The sequence below is a fragment of the Pleurodeles waltl genome, chromosome 7 (genome assembly GCF_031143425.1).
Source record: "Pleurodeles waltl isolate 20211129_DDA chromosome 7, aPleWal1.hap1.20221129, whole genome shotgun sequence".
NCBI classification, from domain to species: Eukaryota; Metazoa; Chordata; class Amphibia; order Caudata; family Salamandridae; genus Pleurodeles; species Pleurodeles waltl.
The window spans coordinates 132,256,152-132,276,886 of NC_090446.1; the positions used below are offsets into that span (position 1 = coordinate 132,256,152).

General features: G+C 46.8%; 1 protein-coding gene across 1 annotated transcript in view; it reads left to right on the forward strand.

Annotated features, from left to right (window-relative positions):
- The first annotated feature begins 11,945 nt into the window (after positions 1–11,945).
- Positions 11,946–20,735, forward strand: part of LOC138303853 (purine nucleoside phosphorylase-like) — a 57,851-nt gene continuing 49,061 nt past the window's right edge. Inside the window, exon 1 of the mRNA XM_069243333.1 lies at positions 11,946–12,136. Within this exon, the coding sequence (XP_069099434.1) occupies positions 12,066–12,136 (71 nt within the window). The 5' untranslated portion in view covers positions 11,946–12,065. The remainder of the gene's footprint in view (positions 12,137–20,735) is intronic.

Below are 20,735 nucleotides of genomic sequence, written 5' to 3' on the forward strand. Positions count from 1 at the left end.
GGTAGTGCTCAAATGTGCCACAGTTCTGCTCAGCATGCCATCCTGTCAGAGGTAACTACTGATTCTCAAATAGGTTAGTAGTGCTGGTTCAGTAGGAAAACTACTCAAGGTACCAGGGCTCTTGTTTGGGTTACTCGTATAAGTGAAGGTCACTTTTTACCCTAGGTTACTAATTTCACAATTTCAGGCATCTAATAGTGGAGTTTTTCCTCAAGCCACATATACTGAATTGAGGCTGAAGCATATGAAACATCAATTGACATGCCAACATTAATATTTTCCCCAGCATGTAAAGCATACATTCAGATGCCAGTATCACCATTGCCTCTAAATGTAAAGCACACATTGTTTTACCATTTTGGATGCCAAATTGTAAACCACACAACTCCATACCCATTTCCATCCTTTGTCTAGTATGTAAAGCACCAATGCCATACCAGTTTCCATGCTACCTCAGTAAGTTGTTCTCCATTGCTACATACAATATCCCTATCCGAATAGCAATGGTGTGCAAAGCTGTATTGTCATGTCTCCCCAAACACATCAAACACCACTGCCTTGCCAGTTTCCAAATTGCCTGTACTGTAAAGCTTCATTGGTGTGTCCAACTCCAGTAACTTTTGCTATGCATTTCCAAATGTCACTATATGCAAAACTTTTGGCTCTCAGTCTGCCCGGTATGTGGGCTGTTGCCAAGTATTTTCACAATGGCCTTGCATGCAAATGTGCCTTTAACTCATATATGTGTATTATTGGCATTCTATTTTCTACATTCCAGAGGTATTTTATTCCCTAATTTATTTCTTGATTTTTTTAGAAGAAACATATGACAGTCTGAAGCCCAACAAAGGAGGGGCAACAATGACAACCTCAATAGCTTGCACATCAATTGGTCACAGTGAAACTTCACATATTGAACATTAATAACTGAAAAATGCAGCACATACCCCATTGATTCACATGTCTTATGCAGTCATAGCGCGCTTTCATCACTCCCATTAGGCATCACATTGTGCTATGCGTCACCAATGTTCATTCTTGATCAGCAAGGAGGGTTAGTAGTCATACAAACAGCATTCAGTCAAGAGATTGCAGCAATTTTAGCCTCCTTGGCTTCTGCATCATTTTCGGTAGAGTCCTGGCCTCTCACATCCCTCGCAGCAGGGTGACATTCCCGTGCTATTTAAAGTTACATTGCCTCCCTGATCCACTTGCAACTCACTGGCCTTATGGCGCTGCTGGGATCATCCTGGCCTGACACTGCCCTGCAATAGGTCACTCAGGTTCTAGACTCAGGCTACTGGTCCTCACGGTTGAGTTGAATGGGTTGCCTTTCGACAGGCAAAGATGGCATATCTTCCTTAACCTACCCTTCATTTTTTGGGCACCATACCCAAGTGGGAAATTAGCAATTGAACCTAGAGGGGTGCCTTCAAAGGTTTTGACAAACCTTTTTGTGTCACTTCCTTGGTCAACTTTACTTTAACACCCTCTAATTCTCCATTTTGGACAACAAGGGCCACATCTATCTCTTGGCAAGAAGCCCCCCGTGAGAGAACTGAAAAATCATCACCATATTACTTTCCATGACATGTATGTCATGTTTTCTTTGTGTCTCAAGTTCAAAGTTTTCTTTCATGAACAACACTTTTCAGAATACTTTCCTATATTTCCTAAGTCCTTCTTTAAAAACCTTTAGGAAGCAATAGGTCTCGGAAAAGAAAATCTGGGATCCATGTAGCAAGGTTCTGACTGCAGCAACATTGTCTCACGATGGCCTAGCATATCATGCCATGAACCATGAGGGAAGTTATACACGATAATTCAAGATTATCGTCATCTCTTCTGAATAGCTGACTGTTAGAAATGGGGTCTCAGGTTGGCAGTCAGTTAGCACTCTGTCCAAACAGAAACCCTCACTCTAGTCAGGGCAATGAAGTTATACACTCAAGATACCCCCTGCTCACCACCTTGGTAGCTTGGCACGTGCAGTCAGGCTTATCTCAGAAGCAATTAGTCAAGTATTTGTACCAACACACACAGTAAAACAGTGAAAACACTACAAAATGGACACCACACCAGTTTAGAAATAATAGGTAATATTTATCTAAATCAAACAAGACCAAAACGACAAAAATCCAACATACACAAGTCAAGATATGAATTTTCAAAAGAACAAGAGTCTTACTCCATAGAAAGTAATGGAAAAGTTGACTTTACACAAAGTGCCAGGTTTACGTCAAAAATAAAGCCGCATGGGTGAGCATGCACCGGACAAGTCAGCGATGTGTCGATTCCTTACTCACAAGTGAGGCCCTGCGTCATTTCTTCTCCAGTCAGGTAGGCGATGCGTCGTTTTTCTCCCTCGCAAGAGAGCGATGCGTCAAGTTCCGGACAGGACACCTCAGATCTGCGCAGGTTCACGATGACTTTGATGCACAGGGATGATGCGTGACAAATCTGGTCGCACAGTTGTTAGAAAACCGCGCTGCATGGGGTTTGTGTCGTTATCAGCAGCTGCAAAGTAGGTGTTGCGTTATTTCTCCAACCACAATGTGTCTATTTCAGGCACAAAGCGGGTGGTGCATCGTTTATCAGCTGCATAGCAGATGGTGCATTGAAAATTTCCTTGCACGGTGTTCTGTGCGTGGATTTCAGCTCTTGTTTTGCCAGCTTCACCTTTCAAGAGCCCAGGGACTGGATAAGGCACCCCTTGGCAGGGCAGGAGTCTCAGCAGAGAGTCCAGGTGGTGACAGAGGAAGTCTTTGATGGGCCTGAGACTTCAAAACAGGAGGTAAGTTCAGTTCAAGCCCTTGGAGATTCTTCTCAAACAGGAATGCACAACAAAGCCCAGTCTTTGTCCCCTTTCACAGGCAGAAACAGCAGCTGCAGGATAGCCCAACCAAGTACAGTCACTGGCAGGGGCAGCACTTCTCCTCAGCTCCTCAGATCGTCTCCTTGGCAGAGGTTCCTCTTGGTTCCAGAAGTGATCTAAAAGTCTGAGGTGTTGGGTCCACTACTTATACCCCTTTCTGCCTTTGATGTAGGCAAACTTTAAAGGAAAGTTCACAAGTTCCTGCCTTGCCCAGGCCAGGTCCCAGAAACACACCAGGGGGTTGGAGACTGCATTGTGTGAGGGCAGGCACAGCCTATTCAGGACTAAGTGACCACTCCTCCCTCCACTCTACCTCATCTAGATATACAGGCTACACCCCAGCTCCCTTTGTGTCACTGTATAGAGGAGATTCACAAACAGCCCAACTGTCAGTCTGACCCAGACAGGGAATCCACAAACAGGCAGAGTCACAGAACAGTTTAAGCAAGAAAATGGCTACTTTCTAAAAGTGGCATTTTCAAACTAACTATCTAAAAAACAACTTCACTAAAATATGTATTTTTATATTGTGAGTTCAGAGACACCAAACTCCAGATTTCTATCTGCTCTCAAAGGGAGTCTTCACTTTAAGAATATTTAAAGGCAGCCCCCTTGTAAACCTATGAAAGAGATAGGCCTTGCACAGTGAAAATCGAATTTAGCAGTATTTCATGTAAAACACTTCAGTGCATGCCCCACCTTTAACATACACTGCACCCTGCCCATGGGGCTAACTAGGGCCTACCTTAGGGATGCCTTACATGTACAAAAAGGAAAGGTTTGGACCTGGCACGTGGGTGCACTTGCCAGGTCGAATTGGCAGTTGAAAACTGCAAACACAGACACTGTAGTGGCAGGTCTGAGCCATGTTTACAGGGCTACTAATGTGGGTGGCACAACCAGTGCTGCAGGTCCACAAGTAGCATTTGATTTTCAGGCCCTACGCACCTCTAGTGCACTTTACTAGGGACTTACTATTAAATCAAATATGCCACTCATGGAAAAGCCAATTACACATACACTTTACAAAGGAGCACTTGCACTTTAGCACTGGTCAGCAGTGGTAAAGTGCCCAGAGTACCAAAAACAGCAAAAACAGAATCCAGCACACAGTCAAAACAGGGGAAGCAGAGGTGAAAAAGAAAGGGGAAACCGTGCCAAGGATGCCAGGTCTAACAGTGGGTATTCATGGCCTGCTCAAAATCGTGGCTCACTGTAAGCATGCTTCAGCCTAGCCCATTCTCTGCAGCCTTAGTCCAGACAGTGCAGCCACTCTGTTCTGTCCACCTGCCTTTCTTTTTGCTGAAAAGAGCATGGTCGGATATGGAGTACCACTCTACCGCGTTCAAGCCACACTCAGTTGTGAGCACTATCTTCAGCCTTCCTCACTGACAATCTCTCATAGAGCTTTGGCTCTATGGTGGTCACATGATATGTTGATTCTTGGGGTTTGTAGTGTTTTGTTTAACTTACTTCTAATTGACTGCTGTACAATTAAAGTGAAGAAAGAGAAGCATAATCAGAGCCTCTGGTCCAGACATAGAATCAATATTTTTCTATGGGTTTTTCAGACCCGGGAGCGCCCCTTTGGCCCTCTGGCTGGGCAGCGATCGCTGTCTCCTGTGCACTAGTCTCATTTTCTGTAGCTCTTTGCTGCCCCTGTAGAGAGGATTGTCTCCTATGAAATGGTCTGGTTTTCCTATTGTGCTCTCTATTGGTCAATCAAAGATCACTGTCTCTTGTGCCCCAATTTCATGGTCGGCTCTTCCCAATTGTTAGCTGGGACAACATGGCCGTGTTCACGCACTGTGAGAGCCCCTGGAAGTTGGGGAAACGAGACAAGTGTGCGCGAGGGAGAGAAGGACGGAAGTGAAGAGAGCGCGGGGGAGTTCAGAGGATTGCGGACCAAGTCTGAGCTCAAGGAGACCGTGAACAGCGCTCAGGCTCACCACGGGGCCCATCACGGGACCTCTGTGTGCAGACATAAAAGGGAGGATTCATCTCCGTGCCTAACCTAAAGCGAAGAACGTGTCTAATTGAACATCCTGTGTCCCGAATGACCCCCAGGGCGAAGGCGTTAGTCGTGTCCAGACCCGCCCCATGACGTGTTGAGTAACACATCCGTGTCAAGTCCAATCACACCATTGACTTGTGTAATGCCGCTCAGTTGATGCGCCCAGGACCACTCCATTGTTTCCAATACCTCTCTAATGACGCCTGCAATCTATTGATACCCAGAACACACTGTTCGCCAGTACAATATTCGTCTATTGACCTGCAGTAAAGCTGTTGATGTTTCCTGTATTGCTCCCTGTCTGTGTCCAATGACACTCTTTTGTTTGGTCATTATTGCTCTGTTGACAACTCCCAACAGCATCGTCTAACAACGCTTCATTAATTTGGCCAATAAAATTCTGTTCCCGTTGTCAATAATGCTTTTTATGCGTCCAACCCATTCTATTTTCACGATTAATGGAGGCTTGTCTGTGCCTCCAATAATACAGGTTTCACATATTCAGTAACTTTTGACTGACTTTCTGTTGTTCTGTGTTGGCATGTCTAATACCACTCTTGACATGTCCAATCGCCCCCTAGCCAGTAATGCTATAATAAACTCTATAGAAATACTCTACTGACACCTTCGATAATGTTGTCTTAAAGATTCCTGTCAGGCAGTTTCGCATTCCCATTAAAATTCACGTCTTTTCTGTTAATCATCCATTAACACAATCAATTAAATATATTAACGAGCCAAATAATATTATTTTACTGCATCCAGCAACCTTCTTGATACCTACAATATAATTCAAGCGACGCCTCGGATTGTGCAGTGTAAGTGTCAAAAAACACTTAAGTGTTGCCTCAATACCACTCTGTTGTTCGCTGTACTGTTTTATCTCTAGTGACCGCTCCAATAAGGCCCGGTTGATAGGTCTAGTTTTTCTCTATTGAGCAGTTATGTTTATATTATGTTACAATGCTTTCGTTAAGTGTGCTTAAACTCCTAGGTCTCACTTGGTGGTGGTAAGAAGAGATAAACAGAGAGAAAAAAAAACACTTGCACAGTTTCCCAAAACAAATCCTGTTGGCAAAATCTATGTTTTAGATGTTTCCTGTAAGTGACCAGAAGTGTATTTTTTTCTCAGTTCGAAACCGAGTTCCCCAGACTGGGCACCAGCACAAAAAAGGAGCTCCTATCGAACCTTAGCTTCCTAAAGTGCAAACGTTGTAGGAATGCAAAGGTCTGGAGGGAATTTGCCTCCAAAACGTAAGGTCTTACCAAAAAGAGATCGGTGATATGAGGAACCTTAAAGTAAATCCAAGCCTGAGCAAGCAACCAGTACATTTTTTCAAAGTAGAGGCTGCATGACTAAATCTGTGAGCATTCAAAACCCTCTCTGACCATCCTGTAAGCACAATATGAACATATGAACATTTTTAATGATTTGGAGAATTTTAACAGATATTTGGCCGTACCAGTGTACAACGCATTACTATAAGCAGGACTAGACCACACCACAGTCGAAACCAGCAAGGGCATGCTTTTATGTAATATTCCCAATGGAAAAATGCATGAAGATGCAACTGCTAACACCTGATCTTTAAGATGGACAACAGAGTCAGTTTTAAAGCCCAGATGTTTGACTACATTGACTGAATCAAGGCAAGATTCCACACCAGAGCGAAACAGGAAGAGTTCTAGAGATCTGAACTACCACCTACTAGTTAGATTTCTATTTATTTCGAATTTATTGCTAAGCACAAAGGTTTTTGTCAGCTCTCTGATCATTCCAACATGTACATGACATCAACAACGCTCTATTGACATGTCTAATAATGCTTCATTGGTGCTAACAGTATCATTCTACTGCTGCTTTCAGTAATGCAATGCGGAATCCTTTGCTAATGCTTGATTGCTGGGTCAGTTAATGCTCTAGTAAAGTGTCTAATTAAGTTCTATGGCCGGGTCTAATGATGCTCTATTGAGGCCTTCATAGTACTCTATTGATTTATTGAATAATACTTTGTTAACACCTCAGCAGCACTCTATTAACATTGCTACTTCCGCTCTATTGATGTCTTCAGCAATGCTGTGGTGAGGTTTTCGACATCTTTTGATGTGTCTCTTACCATTCTAACAAGGCTGCCTATCTTGCTCTATTGATGTTCTCAAGAAGATCCTATTGATGCCCACATCCCACTTTTGATTTGTCTTTTGCAGCCTATTTTAACTCCTTCGGCAATGCGTTAATGGCCCTTCCTTCCCCTGGCTTTCCTCTGACTACAGGACAATCTCAATCTATAGAGATACAAAAAGTGTTTTATTTTCCTGGTATTGGTTATCACGAAACAAACTATTGGGGCTACTGGACTACTGGAACCGGGTAAGAGTTCCAGTGGTCAAGGAATGATGTCTGGACTGGTGCATAGCAACAGAATTAGAAATGTACGAAAGAGGAGGATAGTGTCGCTAATTTGAGATGATGCTGAGTGCACAGAGTGGCCGTTTTGCTACAAGGTCACAGATATTCCCCATCTGATCATTCTTAGGCTAGGGTATAGGGAAGGTCTGGGCTGCTTGAGTTATTCTGTGTACACTAATGTAAGAGTTAAGTTGTTCCTTAGAAAATTGTCACACATGAAATACAAGTTATTTAAGGAATATTGTCTTGTTCTGTAATAATAAAATATATATAAAAAGAATTAAAATAGGAGTAGCTGCTATCTTCAAAAACACTTTATTGGTGTGTGTAGTAACATTTTATTAATTTGTCTGATAAACCTCTAATGGTGTATCCAGTAATGCTTTATTGAAGTCTCCGTGCCACTCTACTGATGTGCCCAGTACTGCTCATTCAATGGCCTTAAGAATGCACCATTGACATGGATGAGATGCTCTATTACCACGTGCAGTAATGTATTATTGTTGCCTCTGACACATGCTTGTTGGCATGTTAAATATCCTACTGTTGATGCATTCACTATCTGTTTACTAAGATGTCACTAATGCTCAGCTGGTGTCCACAATATCATTTAAGTTACACCTTCAATGATGCATTACTGATACAACCAACAACCAATACCGTGCTACTGACAGGCTGTATATTGTCTTCTTGATACCACTCAGTTAAAGTATAAAGCACCACTTTTATGACACTTTCAATGGCTCTCTAGTAACATGTCTAACAACTCTCTATTGACACCTGTACTAAAGTTCTGTTATGTGTTCACTACTGCTCAAGTAACACTTCATGGATGCATCCAGGGCAGTAATATCAATGCTTTGGTTACTTCCCTATTGCTACCATTAATAACTGTATGCTGAGATGTTCAACAGACCTGTACTGATACCCATTTCCACTTTATTGATTTGTCTTGTACTGCTTTATTGCTGCCTTTAACAGGTGTAGTCTTCGAGGTGAAAGTTTAGGTCCCAGTGGAGATTAATGTGCTGGAGTTGATGATGAGGAGTGCAATGTCACTGGCAAAACTGGTGCGGGATCCTGGAGGTCTGTATACAAGGGTTCGACGGAGAATGAATTTGGCTGTAGTGTGTAGCTTGAGTGTGAGGTGTTCCATGCAGCTAGTAGAGGTGTCTGTAGATGTGGTGCAACAGATGGCATCCTTGAATATGATGGTGATTCCAACCGAGGGCTTATGCTGATTGTCCTTCCCAATAATCTTGTAGCCGGCAAGGATAGCTGTTGCAATGTCCGGTGCAGAGGCTGGCTTCAGCCACGTTTCTGTGAAGAAAAGCATGTCCAAAGTGTGATCCTGCAGCAGGTCCCATAGCTCTGTGGAATGTTTGGTGAGTGATATAACCTAGATGCAGCAATACATGCATGCATGCAAATGTGGGGTGCTGTGTGGGTGGTGGCTGAACTGTGTAAGTGTGAGAGAGTGAGGTGCTGGGCGCTGTTGGTGCAGGGGTGTCGAGCATATGGTTTGTGAGGGTGCATAAGAACTAGCAGGAGGCACAAGTGAAAGCTCCTTCTACGTTGTGTGATGCAGTGTGGCAGCACTGCAGCAAATGGTGGCCTAGGAGCAGTGTGGCAGTGAATGGTGGGGATTTGGACAAAGGTTTCTGGAACTGGGCACACTCCAAGTGCAGACAGGAACAGATGGCTTGCCTTTGGCACACCTTTGACTCTCCTACTGTGAATCCGCTACCATTAAATAGGTCCTCGGAGGGGGGAGGAGCACAGGCATGGTGGACAGGGTTGAAAGGGACACCGAAAGCAGGATGGCAGGAACCAGGTAAGGAGTGCTGGTTGGAGAAAATGGCTGGAAAAACAAAGGCACAGCATCATGGCAGAGAACGGAGCTGACGCACAAGACAAGGGAAAAAACTAGCGGAACAGAGGCATAGAGCATAAAAGTGGAGCAGAGCAAAACGCAGAGCAAACGTGGCACAAATTAGAGCAGGAAGTGGAACAAGGCGGCATGGAATAAGGAAACAAACATTTACAAAGCAATAGGTCTCGCATTTGCTTGATTAGAAGTATTGGCTTTGTAAGTTAATAACTGGACTTTTCTTGCCACATAAATTGGTCAACCTTGTCTCATAATTTTGTCTTTTCCTGCCATACAAATCCAGTGGCCCTGCATATAACCAAAGCACTTCCATTTACCTTCTTCCTCTATCTGCAGCAAGACATGAAAATGTTGCCATTTAGCATCCTAATTTAAATCTGCCATGCTAACTGCAATAGAATACCACTTTCACCACCCCACCATCCGAGTTGCTGGCTGGCTAACATAATCCCCCCAAAAAAAGACACAAGACAGCCACAGAGGAGAAATAAAAGTTTGCCTTGAGGATTTCTCTTTTACTTAAAGCATTTACCAATTTGACGTGTTTGAAGGGGACAGCCAGAGGAAATGACTGATTAGGAAACTTTGAACAATGTGACCAGCGCCCCAATACTGCTGATTGAGTTCGTGCTGTTGTGCCTGTTCGCGCTGTTCAAGGTATGGCCGCCATGCAGCACAAAGGGGAGAGACAAAAGAAAAAAAATTGTTTTCTCACGCTGAAGTATATCCGCAATTGTGCAATAATCCATGTAACAGGGGCCACCTGCAAGGCGTGACAAAAACTGCCTCAAGGCAGAACAAATTTAGAGCATTTACCAATGTCAGCAAGTGATTTTTGAAAGGCAGGCCCAGGAACAAATGAAAGTGATGGGCGTGAGATGGGCATGGCTTAAAGCCCACAGTACTTACAACAGGTCAAAGAGTTTGTTCGCTCGACCTAAAAAAGAGAAGTAAACGGACAGCAAAGGCACAATCAAAGCACAAAACGGCTCACAGAGGCACAGAATATTGAGTAAAAACACATCAGAAAAGGCACAATGAAAGCTCAAACCAGCTCAAAGAGGCACAAAGAGGCACAAAAAATGTGGGTAAAACAGAGCAAAAGAGGTAGTCGGAGCGGAAGACAGAGAGAGAAGGCACTGAGTACAGGAATGGAGTCAAGCAGAAAAATACGCAGAAAAGGCAAAATCAGGGCAGAAAAACTGAGATGAGAGGCAAATAACAAAGATCATAAAACTGGAAGATGACTTACGTGGAGTGAGGAATGAGAGAGAAAGATTGAGAGAGAGACCAACCAGGGTTGGAGCTAGGTGGGAGCCTTGGGGTGCTGGGGCAGGAGCACATGTACGACTTGTCGTGCTGTAGTCGACTTGGAATAGAACCTACTTAAGTTATGTTCAGTGTCCTAATGACAAGCAACTCATGGCATCTCTTTGTCTTGAAGCGATCCACTACAGCCTGTGGACTTCTTTGACCCTAGAAGTGAGGAGACAAAGAGTGAAGTCCTGTGTCTCTGTCTTCTCTCTTATACCATTCCCCTCTTCTACCACTGGCTCTCATGTATTAGTATTTATGGTCATTGGTGGTAGGAGATGTAACATAGCACCACTTGCACTGGATCTTATGCACAAGGTTTGTGCAGCCCTGATATGCAGTACCCCACTGTTGACACCTTCATTACCCAATTATTGATGTGCTCAGTATCATTCTATTGGTACCTTCAATATCTCTCTAATAAGGTGTTCGGTACTGCTCCGTTGGCATGGCAATGTTGATGTATCCAGTACCGCTCTATTGACACCATCAGGGCCCACCTGTTGATGTCTGCAGTGCCGCTCTTTAGACAGCTTCAGTACCGCTCTATGGATGTGTCCAGTACCTCTTCTTTGATGTGTGCAGTAACTCTCTGCTCATAGCTCTCTATTGCCGTTATTGACACCTTAGGAACCGCTTTAGTAACTCCCTATCTGTCTATCAGCTTATCTAACAATCCTCCATTGGCCTGTGGAAGCTGCCAGACTAAAAACCTCCAATTGTGTTCCATAATAAGCGACTGCGGGTGAATGTTTGCATTGTTCAGCATTCTGCCCACTATCGGTTCCTTTTGTTTTTGTCACCCTAAGTGGGAAGGGTATGCCCACACGTGGTCTCGCACTCACTGCGCCACTGGATTCAACCTAGTCTGGCTGATGAAGGGTGATACCCTGAAATGGGTCCCAGGATGCTTGTTTCCGGTCCAGGGAGAACTTGGCCTGGCAGTTCAGGCTGGACTGTTCCCACGGGGAGCAGGGTCAAGACTGATTTGCCTATAGCTGGGTCCAAACTGGGGTGGAGAGGTGAGTTAAAAAAAAAAAAAAAATGATTATCCCAGATCTGTGACTGCAGGTGAATATTTTCATCGTTCATTACTTCCATCATCTGTTCTTTTTGTTTTTGTCACTCTATTATTGCCCTCAATAGCTCTCTATCGACGTTATTGACACCTTTAGTACCGCTTTAGTAACTCCCTGTCTATTAGTTTATCCAATAGCCCTCCCTTGGCCTTGCCCAGCCCAAATTCATCCAATTGTGTTACATAATAAGCGACAGCAGGACCTTCCTGTCCTGCGGATCTATTGAAGCACGAGACCCTGACGTGGGCCCAGACACCACACACCCCCAGGGCCTGGCCACTAGGAGCCGTCCCTGAGACCCGCCCATCGCCCAGTGGGACGGTCCACGAAGCTCGTATTTATGATCCAGCGCTGCTGACCTAAAGTCCATCTGTCAGTCCCACAGCTGCTCGGCAGGGACCCCTGGACCACCCCTCGCGACATCTGCACTGAGGAGCCGCTTACTCCATCCGCCCCAGCCCTAGGCTCTCTCAGATAGCTCCATGAACCGCACACCCAGAACCCTCGAGCGGAAGTACCCCTGCTGCCAGATGCACAGCCAGGAACCCCTCAGGTGAGCAGGGCGGGAGCCCCGGACAGCGAAGGGTGCGGCATCCCACCCTGCTTTCGGTAAAAGCGCGCGTGCGACTGTACGCACCAGTGTGTCCAAGAGCTGGTGTGCGCTCAGAGGCGCTGGGATCTGTAGAACCCAGGATTCCTAGTGTGCAGGGACCGCCGTCTCTGGCAGAAGCTGCTGCCATACTACAGGAAGAAGAGGCCAATTGCTGCTCAGAAAGTTTTGGGAGAATAAGTTCTTGCTGAGGGATGTCATTTTGTGATACTGACCCAGCTCCCCATTTATCTGCGTGTCCAGTTTCTTTTCATGTACTATCACCCCCTGCCCCTCTATTCCTCTGCATGTTCAATTCCTTTACTGATACTGTCGCTCCGTGTTCCCCTTTATTTCTCTGTATATCGAGTCCCTCTTCTGATCACTCCTTATCCCCTCTTTTAATCTGCCTGTTCAGTCCTTCTTCAGGTATTTTCACTCCTTGCTCCATCTATTACTCTGTATGGCCAGTCCCTTTTCTGGCACTGTCATTCCTTGGCCCTCTATTATACTGTGTGTTCAGTCCCTCTTCAGGTACTATCACTCCTGGTCCCATCTATCACTCTGTATGTTCAGACTCTCCTCAGGTACTATCACTCCTGGTCCCATCTATCACTCTGTATGTTCAGTCCGTTCACTGGTACTGTAGCTCCTTATCCTCTCTATTACTCTGTGGTCAGTCCCTCCTCAGGTACTATCACTCCTTGTACCATCTATTACTCTGCATGTCCAGTCCCTTTCTGGTACTATCCCTCCTTGGCCCCTCTATCACACTGTGTGTTCAGTTCCTCTCCAGGTACTGTCACTCTTTATTCCCTCTATTACTCTCTATGTTCAGTCCTTTTTCTGGGACTGTTGCCCTCAGTTCAGAAACGGCTCAGGCACAGGGGTGCGAGCAGCGCAGGATTCATCCATCTCACAACCTTTGACACCCAGGGATAGCTCTGTCTCAGGCGTGAACCGGTTGAATCCGATAAGTATACTTTTATGGATAGCTCTGCTGTGGTTAGCAAGCTCTATATAGCGTTAGGGATAGCTGTGCTGTCTCGAGGTGTGAGACAGTGCGGTCAGTATAACCTTCACGAAAGGGGTGAGTCTGTAAGGTCTGTGTAACTTTCGGTTAGTTCTGCTGTCTGAGTTGTGAGCCAGTAGGATGGATCTGCATAGATCTAGGGATAGTCCTGTCGCCTGAGGTGGGTGTCAGTAGTATCTGTGTTACGTAAGATATATAGCCCTTCTCCCTGAGGTGCATAACTTTAAGGATAGGTCTTCTGTCTGAGGTGTGAGCTCGTGGGATCTGTGTGGCCAGAGGTAAAGCTCTTCTTCCTGAGGTGTGAGTCGGTAGGCTCTGTGTAACTTCAGGGATAGCTCTGCTGTCTGAAGGCTGAGCCCGTGGGATCAGTGTAACTATAGGTAAAGCTCTGCTTCCTGAGTTGTGTCTGTAGGCTCTGTGTAACTTCAGGGATAGCTCTGCTGTCTGAAGGGTGAGCTCGTGGCATTTGTAACCATAGTTAAAGCTCTGCTTCTTGAGGTGTGAGTCAATAGGCTCTGCATTATTTCAGGGATAGATCTGCTATCTGAGATGTAAATCCTTGGACAGTTCTGCTTTCTGAGGGCTGAGCCCGCGTGATCTATGTGACCATAGTTAAAGCTCTGGTTCCTGATGTGTGAGTCGGTAGGCTTTATGTGTAACTTCAGGTATAGCTCTGCTGTCTCAGGTGTGAGCTCGTGGGATTTCGGTGGCCAGAGGTAGGGCTCCTCTTCCTGAGGAGTGAGTCGGTAGGCTCTGTGTAACGTCAGGGATAGCTCTGCTGTCTGAGGTGTTAGCCCGAGGGACCTGTGTAGTCACAGGTAAAGCTCTGCTTTCTGAGGTGTGAGTCGGTAGGCTCTGTGTAACTTCAGAGATATCTCTGCTGCCTGAGGTAAAGCTCTGCTTCCTGAGGTGTGAGTCATTAGGCTCTGTGTAACGTCAGGGATAGCTCTGCTGTCTGAGGTGTTAGCCCGTGGGACCTGTGTAGTCACAGGTAAAGCTCTGCTTCCTGAGGTGTGTCAGTAGGCTCTGTATAACTTAGGTGGTAACTATGCTGTCTGAGGAGTGAGCCCCTGGATGGTTTTGCTATCTGAGGTGTGAGCCAGTGTCATCTGTGTAACCATAATTAAATCTCTGCTTCCTAAGGTGTGAGTCGGTAGGATTTATGTGTAACTTCAGGGATAGCTCTGCTGTCTGAGGAGTGAGCCCCTGGGTGGGTTTTGCTATCTGAGGTGTGAGCCAGTGTGATCTGTGTAACCATAGTTAAATCTCTGCTTCCTAAGGTGTGAGTCGGTAGGATTTATGTGTAACTTCAGGGATAGCTCTGCTGTCTGAGGAGTGAGCCCCTGGGTGGTTTTGCTATCTGAGGTGTGAGCCAGTGTGATCTGTGTAACCATAGTTAAATCTCTGCTTCCTAAAGTGTGAGTCGGTAGGATTTATGTGTAACTTCAGGGATAGCTCTGCTGTCTGTGGTTGAGCTCGTAGGATCTGTGTGACCATAGTAAAATCTCTGCTTCCTGAGGTGTTAGTTGGTAGGCTCTGTGTAACTTCAGGGATAGCTCTGCTGTCTAAAGGGAGTGCCCGTGGGATCTGTGTAACCAGAGGTAACGTTCTGCTGCCTAAGGTGTGAGTCAGTAGGCTCTGTGTAACTTCAGGGATAGCTCTGCTGACTGAGGTGTGAGCCCGTGGGATCCGTGTAGCCAGAAGCAAACCTGTGCTTCATGAGGTGTGAGCCAGTAGGCTTTGTATAACTTTAGGGATAGCTCTGCTGTCTTAGGTGAGAGTTCCTAACATCTTTTTAATTTAAGATGACTCTGCTGTCTGAAGTGTATGTCAACTAGATCTGCATGTTATTTTTTCAGATTAAGAATCTTATTAGATTTTGAAAAGTTCACAATGTGAAGGGAACATTAATAGTCATAAAATGAATGCATGGTTTAGAATTCGGGGTAGCCCTGGTGTTTGTAGTGTACGCCAGTAGGATTGGTATAACAAGAGGGATAGTTCTGCTGCCTAAGGTGTGAGTCAGTGGGAGTTAGGAGGATCTGTATGTCATGAATGATAGCTCTGATGGGTGAGTTGTGATGTCATTGGAATATATGTTATCTTAGGGGTAGCTCTCTTGTCTTGTGATTTGGTGGTGCCTGTGCAGTCTGGAGGATAATTGAACTCTCTGAGCCTTGAGCACATTATAAGGGGCTCATTCTGAGCCCGGCGGGCGGCGGGCGCCGCCAAATGACCGCACCGCGGTCATAAGACCGCGGCGGCCATTCAGACATTTCCTCTGGGCCGGCGGGCGCTCTCCAAAAGAGCGCCCGCCGGCCCAGAGGAAATGCCCCTGCAACTAGGACGCCGGCTCAGAATTGAGCCGGCGTAGTTGCAGGGGTGCGACGGGTGCAGTTTGCACCCGTCGCGTATTGCATTGCAGACACTGAAATACACAGTGGGGCCCTCTTACGGGGGCCCCTGCAGTGCCCATGCCATTGGCATGGGCACTGCAGGGGCCCCCAGGGGCCCCGCGGCACCCCCTACCGCCATCCTGTTCCTGGCGGGAGACCCGCCAGGAACAGGATGGCGGTAGGGGGTGTCAGAATCCCCATGGCTGCGGAGCGCGCTCCGCAGCCATGGAGGATTCCCCCGAGCAGCGGGAAGTCGGCGGGAGACCGCCGACTTTCCGCTTCTGACCGCGGCTGAACCGCCGCGGTCAGAATGCTTGTGGGAGCACCGCCAGCCTGTTGGCGGTGCTCCCGTGGTCGGTGGCCCTGGCGGCCACCGGCCGCCAGGGTCAGAATGACCCCCTTAAATCTCTAAAATCTGGGAGATATCCCTGCTGTCTTAGCTTGCACTCATAGGACTTGCTCTAAGAGAGCGGTCTATATGTGGTCGGAGTTAATAAAACGCAATGGATAGATTTGTTGAGATTACGGAAGTAAAACCATGAATTGCAGGTTACTGACCGGCGACCCACAAAAGGGACCTGATAATTCTTACTAATTTCTGACTGACAGAAGTAAAACCTCTGGCGTTGTCCTGAAAGATCTTAGGGTTGGTTGATCTGGTGTGGAGGGTATGACAGTCTAATAACAACAGCAGCACTTACAGGACCTTCCAATGCAATGTGACATCACTTCATGAACCAAAGTAGCTATTGGCCGGTGCATTATGACATCAGACAAAGAAGGGAGCTGTTACACCAATAGTAGCCTCGCGTGCATTATGACATGATTGAATCATGACACTGTTAACAACAGCAGCTCTTACAAACGCTTCAGATGCAATGTGAAATCACTTCTTGAACGAAAGCTGCTATTGGCAGGTGCATTATGACATCATACAAGGAAGTGCAGCAGCTAGGCCAGTAGTAGCCTCCCTTGCATTATGACATGAGTTAAACATGCATAGTGCCTGTGACAGTGCTATAAACATCGTGAGGGGCAGCGAATAGATGGGCTGAATACACACCGAGACAGCAGCAGGCAGAGATGGGGGGCGAGCAGCGAAGCACAGGGAGCCGGGGCCAAGTGATGCTCAGAGACACCTAGGAGAAACCTCGTAGTCAGACCGGTAGGAAAGACTGCAACAGAGACAGATTCAGCAAGTGTGGCCCAGAGCCTGTGAATGAGGTCTATAGATCTATAAGAAGAATAAGAGAAATAGCGAGAGGTCGATAGACAGACAATGGGCATCAGAGAGACTTAGAGTGAGACCTGAGGCTCAGAGGTTTAGAGACAGAGAACTTCGGCGTCTAAGAAAGGCCCCTGAAAAAGACTCTACGCGACAGCCAGTGAGGGCCAGAGAGGGAGACTAAGAGACAGTAAGCGGCCGAGGCTCAGTGTCGGAGAGGGAGCCCTTTAGATAGGGAGGGACACGCATGGACTGAGACTATGGACGTGAGAGGCTGAGGCTCAGAGACAGACAAGGAGCAGCGTAGTCTGACTGGAAGTCGGAGGCGCTGAGACGGTTGAACTGAGTGATTGATAAGCCGGGCCGGCTTTAGCGCTGGTAGCGCCCCCTGTACGAGTCTTTTGATTGGCACCCCCCCCCCCCCCCCCATGACCACCTCCTCGGATTTCCTCACTACCACCGGGCAAAGGTGCCCCTCTCCTCTCCATAGTCCCCCTTTCCCATACATTCATTTGTTCTAAAGCGCTTGTAAAGGCTGGATTTACTAATCTACTCAGCTATCCATATAAAATATAGTTTTATTCTTTGCAGCAGGGATATATTAACCCTCTGCGCTACTTTATGGTGTGTCAAAGCTGCCGCTAAACAAAACTCCCATCTCTCTCCCTAGCAGGAACATTAATCACAAGAGATATCTGGACATTTTAATTACCTCCCGAGGGCTCGACGCACAAGGAGCTTTTCAGCAGGTGCTTTTAAATCGCAAATTTCGTAAATTATTGCTAAACCCAGCGCCCCTAGGAGGTCAGCGCCCCTCCCTCCCCCCCCCCCCCCCCCCCCGCCCCCAAAATCCAGGCAAGCACCCGGTGCGGCCGCACCGCTCACACCCCTAGAGCCGGCCCTGCTGATAGGGACCTCTGAGACAGTGAGGGGGCAAAGACGCATTATGAGAGGCATAGAGACAGAGAAGGACACAGAGACAAACTGAGTGAGAGGGTTAATCTCAGAGACAGGCAGCAGTCAGTGGCGTAACACTGGTCCCCGCGGAGGGGGAGGGGTTCTGCGAGCTCCAGGGTGCCCCTAATCAGAGTAGCCCTGCCTGAGAGCTCCTGGGTGAGTTCAGAGGAGGGGGGCTTCCATGTACTTTGCAGGGGGTGGGGGCTCCATGTACTTTGCAGGATGCCCCTTCAAGTTTCTTTATGACCCTGTAGAGATTCTGTGAAAGTGGGAGGTGCTGAGACAGATCGAGAGACCCGATCAGGACCTCCGGGAATGCGGGGGACAGAGAGACCTTGTGAGAGGCCCAGAGACAGAGATTGCTACAGAGACAAAGAGAAAGTGTGAGAGGCTGAGTGACAGAGAGGGAGCGGCATAGACTGAGCCAGAGATGCCGAGACTGACTAAAAGACAGAGAAGTGCCTTGGAGACAGAGACAGACGGGATGAGTGTGTGAGAGAGAGGTTCTCAGACAGGGCTCGGGGCAGACCGTGCGCTCAGAGAAGGCTGAGGCAGCGTGCAATAAAAGAGAAATAGATCAGATGTAATAAACACTGCTGACGATTAAACGCAACTCACCCATCGAGTCAATTTCCAGGAGTACTTTCAAAGAGAGCAAGTAATCATCATTCACTGTGATTATCTGCGTGTGAAGGTAACGCGATTACTGTAATGGATGGGATTACTTCCCACGTCCCATTTGCTTTAGGATGTGGTGTGACATCAGGCATAGGTGGCGGTAGGACACCGTGAGGGCCGCGTGCACCCTCCCCCTCCTCGCTCCAGCATCAGTCCTCTAACACTGCAGTGTGCCAATTAGAAGTGTACAAAATGTGCCGGCGGATGAAAGTGTCCTCGCTAGAAAGAAGAAAGTTCAAAGTCAGCAAAGCACACGCTGCAAACCCTGCAGGATGGGCTGATGCGGACCGAAGCGTCCCCAAAACAGCATCGGTGCGTGGGGCTCAGGGCGTTTTTTTCACTTTCGTTCCGTTATCACAGTTCTTGGCTCCGACCTCGGTGGTTCGCTGTGGTGCACCGCGTGACAACAGTCCAGGGGCGCCGTCCCAGCCTGGTAACCCCCTCACAGCAAAGAGCGAATGATGGCGAGATGTTGGTACTAATCTCAGCCTCTGCCGCGAGTTACTCACGAGCAAAGAGAAGCGACGGACTAGACTGGAACGCGGCCCGAGTAAAGTCTAGCGCCAGTGATAAGGCCAAGCATTCCACCCTGCAGTCTTTAGGTCTGGCTTTTGGCAACATAGCCGTCAAGAGAATCTGTTGCTGACCTTACAGGCAGATTGGGCATTGGGCCCGCCCCTTTCAACCTTCTGGTACATTAAACCCAGACATATGGCACTACCAGTGCGTGTTTTTTATGTGTGAGATGCTGTAAGCGTGAGGGGAATGCCAGACGTGGGTCCTTTTTATCACTATGCCACTTGTGCATATCACTAATGAGGTCCAAAAGGCTGAAACTGGTCTGAGGTTGCTTGTGTTCCCACGTGGAGGGACTTGGCTTGGCAGTTCAGGCTGGAATGTTCCTCATGGAGAAGGACCACGGCTGGTTTGCAGATGGCTAATCTCTGACCAGTGAGGCGTAGTGGGTATTAAAAGCAGTGGACTGGAATGCAATCTGAGTAATCACCAGGGGCAGAGATGATTTATTTCAAGCATTCCACCAATCTCTTTTTTGAAGTCAACCATTCTCGTAGTCAGCATGCTTCTGCCTCTCTTGATGTATGTCCTTTACCCCTCTTCTAGTGACTCCCGCCCCACAACAGACCCCACCAGAGGCAGATTCGCTGAACGTCTATGGAGTTCATAAGCATCCATTTAATATAATTAATACATCCACTCTTTCCCTAGCCTTTGCCACAGAGTTAATACTACACCACTCCTACAGGATGTGGCGAGGCGAGAATTTGGAGCCTCCTAAAAGAAATAAGGACATCTCTCACGTATGGATATGCACTGAGTGCCACTCCTAATTTGTAAAATATGAAAAAAGTGGCCATGAATCGCAAAATCGAAACTCTACATTTCCCAAAAATATTGCAGACACTTTATACATTATGTTATGTTAATATTTACTTTATTAAGCCTATGTACAATCGGAGGCCTCATGGCGCTAAGGTAAGAAATAGGTCTGGTGAGATTTTAAGCAGTTTTTACAGAGTCTTTTGTAAGTTCGTCCTGAACCAGCTCAGGGAAGAGACTAGGTGAAGATGAAGGTGGAGTATGTTGTTCCAGAGTGGCAGCCGGAACAGAGACCTCCTAGGCGGGCTTCCCTACATTTAGGAACTTTGAGAAGATTAAGAGAAGAATGAAGTGTCCTAGCATCAAGTGAACAGAAGACGGCTGAAAAGGAGAAAAGGGAAATGGTCTTCCCACTGTCTTGCCTGGTTTAACTTGAGTCAGTGTCTCCCTCTCCACTCCCAGGCCAGCCTCACACTGTGTTGGAAGCATGTAGTTACTGGCATGCCACTTTCCAGCCCAATAACAATTAGCTGGGTGTCATCGTCATACATGTCCGTGGAGAACGTGGGGGAGCCAGAGACTCTACCTAGGGGATAGCAGATCCAGGAGGATCCCGCGTTGAACAACTGCAGAGGACTGAGAAAGACGGGAGCGAATTAAAACATATTTAAAGGTTCCAAAGAGGAAAGAAGTCTGTGATCAACAGTGTCAGATGCAGACAATAGATATAATCATATCAACACCCTTGCACTGCTTTTATCAGCTGCTGTCCCTGGGGTCGTCCAAATAAGTCTGGAGGAAATTGAAATCACACAAGCACAATTTCAGGAATTTTCATTTATGCTTGTTCTATAAAATTCCTGGAATTACACCATTTATGCCACTTTGCCTAAATATGCACAATTCAGGATACAAATTTACTGCAAATGCACCATT